This window comes from Bacillus rossius, chromosome 1, assembly GCF_032445375.1.
Source record: "Bacillus rossius redtenbacheri isolate Brsri chromosome 1, Brsri_v3, whole genome shotgun sequence".
Taxonomy (NCBI): Eukaryota; Metazoa; Arthropoda; class Insecta; order Phasmatodea; family Bacillidae; genus Bacillus; species Bacillus rossius.
Genome location: NC_086330.1, coordinates 93699796 through 93712082, shown reverse-complemented (window position 1 = coordinate 93712082; position 12287 = coordinate 93699796). Strand labels below are relative to the sequence as shown.

Sequence of the window (12287 nt, the reverse complement as noted above, 5' to 3'; positions counted from 1 at the left end):
TTGAAGAACCTGACTGTGATCAACCTTTAGAGGATTGGCAAGAGTTAAAAGAACATGTGCAAGTTGATAATGACTTCAATGAGTTTGTTCATATTGATGACAGTGTGTACACCAGTGCAAGATTAACTGCAGAAGATCTTGTTGGTTCACGAGGATTACAGGAAACACCAACGGCTGACGCTGTACAGTCACTTTGTGAGGGTGGTACAAGTCAGGATAATGATGGTGATGACGACAATGGTGAGGTAGTGCATAAACTTCCAAGCAAAAGTGACACAATCAGTGCTTTGCGTACACTGGAAAATGTACTTGCTGCAAGTGATGTGCCAATTGACTTGATTGCAGGATTTGAGAAGATATGTTCTGCTGTAAATGATATTTACAGAGATAAGTGTGTCCAGAAAAAAATTAATGATTTTTTTAAACCTATGTAAATATATCTTGCATACTTTGCATAAGAATTGCTATACACTCAACAGCAATTAACTGTACGGTAAATGTTAATCATTTTTGTCAAAACTTTGGAAGCAAATTAAATAAGAATACATACATACGTATATGTATACTAATTATCAGTCTGTTATAGTATATTTTATTAAAACTATTAAAATTGCTTCTAAGTGTATTTTGTTAGTGTGCATGTCAATATCTGGCTTCTATTACAATAATAATATTCCACATTTTTAGTGCTCTGACATGTAGGAATTCAATATTTCTTATCGAGTTCTTATTCTACCTATTGGCTCAAGAACCTCATTAATATGAACCTCGTTATTACAAACTGAAATATTTTACTCCCCTTCAGGTTTGTATTAATGAGGTTTCACTGTAGTCTTCTCAGACTATAGGGATGAAGTCCCTATCTAAAATTAAGATTAACCAGTCAGTAGTTTAGTTAAAAGTAGAGAACCTTAGTTTTTTTTTTTTTTAATTATACATATATTTTTAATCATGGACTTCCGTGTCTACCGCGAATCGTGTATCGGGTTTTTTCTGAGATGAGATGCCATCTCCTGAGCGCCAGGACCAACACCCTGTTTTGGTAAGTCTTGACGTCATCCCCCCTTTAATTTCCCTCTTTTGGCCTTTTGCGCCATTTAAGTATACTGTCTGGAAACAGGTCTGATTCTTTGGAATTTGGACTTCTGTTTCAGACAGGGTTCCAAGTTTGGGGCAACTAAAATCCTCTGCCAGAACCTCTGGAGTCGGTTCCTGAGCAGAATCCACCATATTTAGGCCTACTACCTCGATCACCTTCTGCCTACAGCCCCGGGTGATACCCGCATCATTCTATCATTTTCTTTACGAACTCAAAAATAGTGTAACCCAGTTAAGACAGCAGACAGTTAAAGCAGTTCGAGGAGAGGAAATTCATATGATGTTTTGCAAGGACTATATGTGCAACCTTTAAAGTTAGCGATGTTAATTTCATTCATGTTTTTAAATATTGTAATTATTGTTAAACATTCAGGGCCGGCCCACTTGTAAATAAATTTAAGGAATATAATATAATAAGTGTAATTGTAAGGAATTTATGTAAGATCACTTATCAATGAAAAACAGATGTTACAAATAAAAATTTGATCTATAAAAAAAAAGAAAGAACAATGATTAATAAAATAAGGAAGTCTATAGACGTAACTATTGTTTTTATTTAGTTAACCTATAAGAACAATCCTTTTTCTCTCTATTGTTCGTAGGGAGTCTCTAAATTTGCTTTGTTTACTCTTAGTGTCGCCTCTGTTGTTGACTTTTTATAGTTATTAATTGAGGTTCTCAGTATTAAGAGTTTCCAAATATTTTTATCTAATTATTTAATAATTCTTTAAGACACTTAGGGTGTTACACTACTAAACACATACCAACAATATTTATTATAAAATTTTTTTTCAGATTCCAAAGTTTTTAACTCTGTAACAGTAACTGTGAAATACATTACCTACTTAAAACTATGAAATTATCACTAATAACTTTTTGTACGGATGGATATTTTTATTCAAATTCAACTCAAACCATTTTAGAAATACTCAAACACAACTCGACTTACAAAACAGTGATCTCTTTCAAGCCTGAAATAAATACGTAATGCAACAAAAAGTGGAGCAGATAGATCCTCTGTAAATTGCTGATTACCTTTTCATGGGGATTTTTATAGGCACGGCAGTTGAAGCGCAGGAACACAGAGTTCAGGACAAACTTGAGGTACGGGTCAAAGCCAGGAGTGCGCATCCCCACGCCCAGCAGACTGGGCACCTGCACATCCGTCAGCACATCCAGCAAGTGGAGGAGAGCGCGAGTCAGTGGGAACTCTTCGTTGCGACTCTCGACCTCTTCTAGCTCCGTCTACGAAACAAACAACACACTAAACGCACTACTCTCACTCAAATGTGCAGCTAATCAGCCACATTTCTGTTACTACAATATGTCCCTACAAAGTTATCACTTTTTAAATTTTATTTGCAGAAATTGTTTATTTTACTGAATATGTATTTCATTTGATACAAGTTTTATTTATCAGAAATAACTTTTATTAATAATGTTAAAATATAGTTAGTACTTTCTTTTTTTCTTATAAAAGACAATAAACTGCAAATTAAATTGGTACTTTGGTACAAAAGAATGCTGAAACTATATCACACTAAAACATTTGTGTTGACTAAATAGATATTGCTTACAATATCCACAATCTGCAAGAGAAACATACTGCAATGAAACTGTATATATATATATATATATAAAAAGCATCTAGTTCATAAGCCTTTGCCTAAATAAAATTACTTGCAAAAGTATAGCTACAATATATGCTTTTAGTATAAACTGTGATAAGAATTATAAACTTACAATTTCAATGTGCACTTTTTAAAGAATGATAAAACAATGCATTATTATTATTATTATTATAAGTAATCTTTTTATTTTTTAAGGAATATTAATCTGTATAGGAAAATTTTTTTTTATAAAAATTAGGGGTGTTACGTAGAGAAGTAGAGGAAAGGGTTTATGAAAGAGATAAAGAATAGAAGAAAAAATATGGAAAGGAAGTGAAAGAGAAAAGGAATGGAGTGGGAGAGAAATAGACAAAGAAAATGGGAGAAGTGATAAAACATGAAGAAATGAAGGAACTGAAGAAGAAAGGGGAGGATGAGAAAAACGCTAAGGAAGAATGAAAGGGGAAGAAGGAATCTATGTGTGCATCAACCAAAACATAATAATATCCATAATTAGAACCCATTGATTTAAATGCTGGTGAGGCTGAAACAATGATACAATGATATCTCATTAAAACAAAAATTAAAACACTCAATATAGTAAAATATTTGATAAACTTAAAACCTCTTATAGTGAGGCACCGCTACTCAGAAGCATGAAAGGGGACGTAAACTTGTAGAGTACCTGGATGCCCCGAGGCTGGTAGCTGCAGGTGCTGGGCACGGTGGTCAGTATCTGGGAAGCCTCCAGGCTGTGCCAGAGAGTAGCTGCCGTGCTGGGGGAGCGGGCCAGCGCAGCAAGGGTCAGCAGCAGCTCTGCCTTCAAGGGGATGGGCACGGAGCAGCTCACGAGCCCCAGCAGCACCGTCATGGCCATCCACTGTGGCCCGCTGCACAGTGCCACCCGTGCACTCTCGTTCAGCTCTGTACACAAACCATCATCTCCTTCATCATCAACTGCTTCCAGCCTGCAGCTGGTCAGCATCTTTCTCTGTCACTCAACCATTCTTCCTCCTTCTCTCATTCCATTATTCTCCTCTCTACTGCAATCCTCTAACTAACTCTTCCCACCTTCTCCTTCATCTTCCTTGGAACCTTCCTTACAACCTAAAACTACTCTAACAGCAGATGGAATAACAAAAATACAAAACCTTTCAAGGTAAACTGCTGATCTATTATGTAGCATACACAGATGTACAACTAAACCCACAATCCCAATTCCCTTACTTTTCCCTGACTTCTCCAAGTCTCCCATAATTTTTTTCTGGCCATAAACCTGCAAAATTTCCATTGAAGACAACCAATATAAATTTTTGTGCTTCTCCTTAACACTACCATACTCACAACGTACTTAATGATTTTTCAATGATGAGACAAAACTGTAACAAAAAGCCTGAAACTTGTATGTACAACGTACGTAGATTTACATACATTGCACTCCAAGGTACCACCACAGATGAAATCCAGCCTTAAGTGCCAAAAAATTCAACTCTACTCAAAAAATACTTGGCACACTAAATTAGCGTGACATTTAATGAGTTAATGGTAAAGGACATTCCATGATTAATTCAAAATTTCCTGATAATTCCAAGTTTAATAGTTTTTACTGATGCTGGACAGCCTAATACAAAATAAGGTAAGTTTCAAAACACTCAGATATACCTTGATTCCTTTGAACTTCCACTTGCTGCCTTTTGAAATGTTTCGATCTCAGATGTAAGATGCAAAGGCACAATGTACAACACAATCACAGAGTGCCTCATGGGCCAAGGCAAGAGGTAGGCCTACAATAAGATATGGCGCGCACTGCTGTGGGACCTAACCATGGTGCAAGCAGCCTTCAAGGTAGTGGTCATAGTCATAGAGGAAAAATTATATGGTGAATAGTGGTAAAACCTAAATAACTGCGAAATTAGTCAATACACCGCTAAACACCGAAATGGGGGTCAATGACACCTCATAACACTGAAATGCAGCAAAATTCACCTCAATTACATCTTTTAAGATGTTCAAAAATATAATTAATTTCATAAATTTTTTGTTAGGTTTTTATTTAAAAACCAAAAATGTTATGTAATAAGTAAAAAAAAATAGTTTTTATTTATGTTTTTTTTTTCCAAAGTAAATAAGAGCAGTCTATATATAGCTGATACCATAAAGACATGGGTAAAGAGCTACAGAGAAACAACACAAGAAAATGTATGAGTATAATGATTTTGGGCTTTTAATATTGTGTACTGTTTTTTATTTGTTTTGTTTAACTTACTCCCATAAGTATACGTAGTACTGTATTTTGAAAATATATTAAGTGACTTATCACAAATTGTCATAAATTATTATACTTTAAAAAGACATCATTTATCAGTCAAAGTGACACTTTTATGATGAAACAGTTATATGGAACAATTACGTGTCATATCTTTATGAATAAACAGAGTTCATAAAAAAAATATAAACCATAATACCAAAAACTCCTGTTTTTAAAATAAAATTGGCATAAAAATAAAAACCATAAAACCATGCTTATCCTTAGCTTGGGGCCACATATTAACATAAGATATCTTCTCAGGATCTGTTTGTACTCCATCCTGCGATACAATATGTCCCATGTGGATCAGGAAGCAATTATTAAGACTTAACTTAAGTTGAGGAAGGTGAAGCCTGTCGAATATATCCTGGCGATTTCGCAAATGTTCCTTCACTGTATTTTCCACCACAATAATGTCGTCCAAGTGTGCCGTGGATTAGGGATATAGGCACGTTTTATTTAAAATTTTGTTATCATAAATATTTTTGGAAAATTTATTTTTTTTAACTCATCTTATATCTTTACGACCAGGCCCTCAGCCTCTGTTCTCAGAGACGAGCTGAATTTTTTTTTCCCAGCCTAATGCTAGGTTAGCAGTCTGGCTCATATTTCTCCCGCCTATAGGCACGTCGGAGGCCGGTAACTTAATTTCTCCGCATGACTAATTTTGCTTACAGCAGCTTGTGGAGCAGTGCTGAGCCCTGCTAACTCTGTCACGAATCGGTATAAGGTTCACTAGCAGCAAGACATGACAGGAGGATCCTGTGGGCCTTGCGTCCCACAGACCATGCGTTTTTTGAAGCCATCCCCCCCTGCTCCCCCACCCTTTCTTCTCAGAATTGGAGCCAGGAGTGATGACCGCTTGTGAACTCCTGGGGACAGTAACCGAATTCAAGGACATCTCAGGCTTGACAGCCGCAGTTACGATTCCGGTCTTTAACGACATCTAGCGACGGCTATGGTAACTAACGCCACTCGTGGGCGTCGGCAGCGCCGACACCAGCGCTTTCGCGCGGAGGTAACGACAACCTTTCTCCCCCTTATATCTCGGGCCGCTAGGTGGCAACACTGGTTGCTCCATACACCCCTAACAGTGACATACTCGTCGGCCACTAAGTCAATTTCTTAATACTTCTTCTCGCCACCAAAAGATAGCGCCTCAGTCACGCAGTCACTCCAGTAAGATCTAATATTTTATGCCGGACACCTTCGGGTGGGCTCGGTAATTTTCGGCTCAGAGCCTAACCCCCCTCCCATTCTCTAGAGATCCCGCGATATACTGACGATATCCTGCGCTGAAGGGACTTTGGTGCGCGCCTCCTTGCTGACTGGTACCTTTTGTAACTGCGATCTACGGCGAATGATCGGTATCGCATCTTTTATTATGTAGTCTTCTCAGACTATAGGGATGTAGTCGCTATCGGGAAAATTTAGATTAACCAGTTAGTAGATTAGAAAAAGTAGAGAAACTTAGTATTTTTTTTTATATATATTTTTTTACTTAAATCATGAAGACTTCCGCGTCCACCCCGCATCGTGGTTCGAGTTTTCCGAAACAAGACGCCCTCTCCTGAGCACCATTTAAGTATACTGTCTGGAAACAGGTCTGATTCTTTGGAATTTGGACTTCTGTTTCAGACAGGGTTCCAAGTTTGGGGCAACTAAAATCCTCAGCTAGAACCTCTGGAGTCGGATCCTGAGAAGAATCCACCATCTTTAGGCCTACTACCTCGATCATCGTCACCTACAGCCCCGGGTGATACCCGCATCATTCAATCATTTTCTTTACGAACTCAAAAAATAGTCTAATCCAGTTAAGACAGCGGATAGTTAAAGCAGTTCGAGGAGAGGAAATTCATATGATGTTTTGCAAGGGCTATATGTACAACCTGTAAAATTAGCAAAGTTAATTTCATTCATTTCTTTAAATATTGTTATTTTTGTTAAACATTTAGGCCGACCCTCTCGTAACTAAGGTTAAAGAATATAATATAATAAGTGTAATTGTGAGGAATTTATGTAAGATCACTTATCAATGAAAAACAGATGTTACAAAGGAAAATTTAATCTATAAAAAAGAAAAGAAAGAACAATGATTAATAAAATAAGGAAGTCTATAGACGTAACTGTTGTTTTTATTTAGTTAATCTATAAGAACGATCCCTTTTCTTCCAAGGTGCGTAGGGAGTCTCTAAATTTTCTTTGTTTACTCCTAGTGTCTCCTCTGATGTTGACTTTTGATAGCTATTAATTGAGGGCCCCAGTATTCAGAGTTTCCAAATCTTTTTACCTAGTTATTAAATAATCCTTTAAGACACTTGGGGTATTACACAAGAATACTAGACATTTTTTCCAAGAAAAGTATTGCAGGACAAGTTCCATCAATCTTTCAAAATTTGCAGGAGCATTACATAACCAAAATGGTAACACAGTGAACTGGAACAGCCCACTACCTGTCGTGAAAGCAGTCTTCTCTTTATCCTCTGGGTGCAGCTCTACTTGCCAGTAACCACTCTTCAAGTCCAGTGTGGAGAACCATTTGGTGTCAGAAGGTGTATCAAGTGTGTCATAAATACGTGGGAGAGGGTAGCTGCGTTTTTGGTGACTACATTCAGCATCTAGTAGTCCACACAGACCCTCAGTTGGCCATCCATCTTCGCCACTAAAATGACTAAGGAAACCCAAGGGCTTGCTGATTGTTCTATTACACCACCCTCCATCATACCCGCAGTCAACTTCTCTGCTTCTTCCTGTTTTGCTAGAGGTAGCTGCCATGGTGCTTGCTGGCTTGGCTCCTGATCAACAGTATTGATGCAATAGAAGACTAGGCTTGTTCTCCCTAGGTCAGTAACCCCTTAGGTTACTTACAAGAAAAGCTGTGACTTATATTTCTTTATCTGTTAGATTATTTCGGGATTGCCTTAGCAAATGTTGGTTAAGTGGTTGCTCGGCATGTCTAATAGGTGAGGAAGACTCACACTAGCCTACCCAAGAGACTGGTTCACAGCTAGCAATTGGGTCTCCCTGTTTCGGAACCCTTGTTCACGAATCAAGGTTGGCCACCCTGACTGGTATAACCTCGCCGAACCTTGCAATGCTTCGAGCGACCAGGAGCATCTTCAATCCTAGTGTCATATCTGGCTCATTCAGGTAACTCATGTTGCCCCTAGGGTTTCCTATAATCCTAGCTGCTATTATCTGCTCGCGGTAACAGATTTGCTAACTACCACTTGCATTACAGCAACTTATAATTGATCGGGGGTAAACATGGCCACCTCTTCATCTTTAAAACACAGTGACTGTCCTTCCATGTCAATTACAAATCCATATCAATCCATGATGTCCACTCCTAGAATTACCTCATCGGTAGAGACATGCAGTTTTGGGGTTTATTTTATAGCAAAATTCGTTGTTATTTACCCTTAAAAGTGGTGTTATCATACATCAAAAGCTGTGTTATTTTTTAAATAGTTTTAGCACTATAAATTAAAAAAATTAAGCTAAGCATACCTTGAAATTTTGGACACATTCTTGCATTGTACAGTTGCACTAGCAGCAGTAATTTACAATCGAATTTACACATCACTTTTTACATACAGTAATTGAAAATATTTTAGTACCTAAACCAGCAAGAATAAATATGAAGTGTCTAAAATAGTGACATAAACACATGGGACAAAATCCTCAAACTTTAGCTCTCGAAAGCAAAAGTAGCCATGATACACAAATTAGCCTCACTTAAATTTGTCCTGCGGTCTGTTAAGACTGTGTTATATGAGGGCAAAAATCGTTCACAGTCAACGTTTGCAGAAGGCATCCAGATGGCTTCAAGGCAGCTGGAAGCAAACAATGGCTGTGACAGCTTTACTACATTCAATGACTTCACTACGTCCACTGAATTGTCTGTTTCCATTTGTTTTGTAACAATGTCCTGAAGCTGACCAAAACCAGCTGTTAATTCTTCAGTGCTTATGGAGTAGAGACTATGGACAGTTTTCAGTTTCTGCACCATTTCTGGGTTTAATTTAGCAAGCAACAAACTTTCCTGACTAAAAATTTGAATTGCTTCAAATCTCTTTCTACTTGGGTCAGTTGTCATGAGAGAGTTCAGTTTGGAAAGGGCTTGTGTTGCTGTTCTTGTGATGGACACTTTAGCTTCAGCAGCTTTAGCGGGGGGCATGTTAGACAAAGCTCTACTGGTTGCCTCAAAATAAATGCCACGAGTGATGTTTTCAAATTTTTTTTTTATATCTTGCAAGTCCCCATATAGTGAATGGACAGTTGGATACAAAGAACCTTCAAGTTTCTGTATTAGCTCTACAAGGCTCTTGGCATGCTCTTTCACAAAGACAGCTTGACAAAGAATGAGAGAAATGTCATTTTCTGTGAGTGAACACAGAAACTCAACCCCTGAATTTTGTGTTGCCTTTAGTTCATCTGTTTTGCAGAAATCAACAATGTCATGTATGTAGTCTGCTACATAAAAAACGCTGTTGAACCAGGAATTCCATCTAGTAACAACAGGAAGTGGGAACAATGGATGTTTCTCTCCATGCTTTTCTTCAAGAAAGCTAGCATACAGGTGCCTTCTTTTCCTGGTGTTGTTGAACACATTTTTTATTTTGCTCATAGCATTGTTCAACTCAGGCAACTCTTTCACCCAGACATTGCCAACAAGATTTAACTTATGTGCCCAGCACTGGACATGCGTTAACTGGTCTCCAAGGATTACTTCGAGAGTACTAACAGCCTTGGTCGTATAACGAGCAGCATCGGTTACTACTGAGAGCACATCACCATACTGTACATTGTACATTTTGAGTGAATCTAAAATTGCCCTCACACAGTTTGTGGCATTAGCAGCTTCAAGAAAGTGAACTCCTGCAACAAATATTTCAGGTTTATCCTGTTGAAGATTCAGAATTCTAAATAAAACAACAAATACACACCTACCCATTTTATCTGTTGTTTCGTCGCACAGTATGTCAATTTTTTTGTCCTTTAATGCAGTTTTGGCATCTTCAATTCTGCATTTGGCTATGTCCCCTACATATTTCTCACGGACTGTTCTCGCAAGTGGCATGTCTCCAGCACCTTCGATGTATTTGTTCAGCCATGCCCTGATATTAGGATCATCAAGCTTTTCAAGGGGTATATTTTCCTTTATAAAGGTCTCTGTTGTTTCCTTTATAAATTCCAACTTTTTGTCTTTTTGGACATTATTTTTTGCTGTCTGAAACGCTGAAGATATTGACGACTGGCGTTCAGACGCACTAGATGAGCCTTGCAATGAAGAGAGACGCTTCTTGTGTTTTCCACTGCCTACATGTTTTTCACATGAGTCTTTCCTATCCCAAGAGACGGTGACATTACAGTGACGACAAAAAAGTGTGGTTGAATCACTAGCATAAAGTCCGTGTTGAGAAAATTCAGAGGCTCGCTGTTTTGCAGTTACCGGCACTTTAGGCATTTTAATAGGCCTAATGTTTTAGCCGACCTTTAAATTGTACACCTTTAATTTATTTCACAGACGTTGAAAACTATCTGTAACAAAATTCGACCCGTTAAACTTTAACTTGCGCACAACAGAATGTTACGAATCGTCACCGTGTTTGCATTTTAAATTTGGTATTTGGTTAATAAAAATGGACGCAATGGACAAACAACGCTAAAGACTATATAAGAGAACAACGCTTCGAGAAACAACCTGCTGTAAACACCGTGATAATCGACTGTCCAGGCGAGCCGAATATCAAAATACACCAAAACCCCTTATTTGCACTTTTCACGGGGACAAAGTAAAAAAGTGTAAAAAGCGGGAAAGTGTAAATAAAGGGAAAAGTAAGAAATACGTTAAAGTTAATTAAAATACAGTCGCATCCTGCAGCGTTCAGAACAAATACGGGCTACATTACACAGTAAAAATATTAAAAAAGGGGCGCAAATTGATGAAAATTTACCGTCAATTGCGCGCCTTGCGCGGAGAAAGGTCATTGTACTCGATCATCTGTTGTTACAGTGCGGAGTCTGTTCTCTGAGCTGCGCATGCGCAGTATAACTCATTCAATGCTCCGCCCAGACTCGTGACCTTCCATCAGCAGCCAGCCAATAGAAGCGAGCTTAGCGGAAAAAAATATAAGCTCCACCTCCCGTGTACCAGTTTTGTCCAGTTCTAATACCAGTTTATTGGTATACGCACCCGCTTACTCGCTGCCGTGACATGTTCAAGTTTACGTTCATCTTGATGTCTTGATACCAATAATTAATTATTTACGATCCCCACAAATAAATGGTTAGTTTAAAAAATATGCGTCAACAGTATAATACTTCCGAAATTATATAATACGTATAAAACAGTTACCAAGATTCCACTCATTTTATCTTGTGAAGTTCATGTCTCGTACCAGTATTTCGGCTAAGTTGTGACATAAATACAGTATCAGCACTTACAATGTTACGATCAGCCACGTAATATTTCCGACATTTCCGTTACGTTTCTATATTCGTGAGTTTACGTTTTTCCCTAGTACATTTTAGATTGTCTCCTGCTGTAATTACTCGGACTTTTACACGCCTAGGCTTAAATTGTTACATGTTTAGAAATAAAAGCAACTTTTCATGTTATAAAATACACTGTGTGGGTAGTTATCTTTGGTTTTTTGTTGTTTCACGTTTGTTACTGTATTTACAAATTGAATTGCCGTGTTCGAATGAGGAAAATGTTCTGACTGTTCGCCGAAAATTCAAGGATTTCGCGTTATTATCCAAAATGTGAGAAATTCGCATTATTCTTAAAAATGTACTCAAATTCGCGTAAAAATTCGTTTTATCGCAATCGCGAAATATGCATGTCTCTACTCATCGGTGATATCAGCAATAAGAAAGGCCTGTGTTAATGTCCAAATTTCAATCCTTACCTCCAAATAGAGCTGTCCATGCATTTGTGAAGTGTATCCACTAGCTGTTTTGAGTCTATATGGGATGGACATTCTCTTCAGCTTTTCCCTTCTTACAAAGTACGTACAAACTATAGATGCCGAAGCTCCTGTGTCAAAAGTAAGTAAACATTCAGCCATTGCTCCATCCACTGAGCAACAAACGGTCATGGCCTCTACAAAGTACGGATACAGGAAAAACCCTAGGGGCTACCATTTCCCGTAGAGCTGGCATGTGCCCCCTCACACCAGATACTGCTTGTTTCTCTGTTAATTTTCCTGTTTCTCTTCCCGCGTGTCGGACAATCCCACTGGATTACAGACGAAGCACCGCGG

At 38.1% G+C, this 12287-nt stretch overlaps 1 protein-coding gene across 1 annotated transcript in view; it reads right to left on the bottom strand.

Moving 5' to 3' along the window:
- Positions 1-12287, bottom strand: part of LOC134540217 (nuclear pore complex protein Nup205) — a 279586-nt gene that overhangs the window by 188544 nt on the left and 78755 nt on the right. The window contains exons 13-14 of the mRNA XM_063382820.1: positions 3394-3632; positions 2134-2343 (exon numbers count right to left, since the gene is read on the bottom strand). Coding sequence (XP_063238890.1) covers positions 2134-2343; positions 3394-3632 — 449 coding nt within the window. The remainder of the gene's footprint in view (positions 1-2133; positions 2344-3393; positions 3633-12287) is intronic.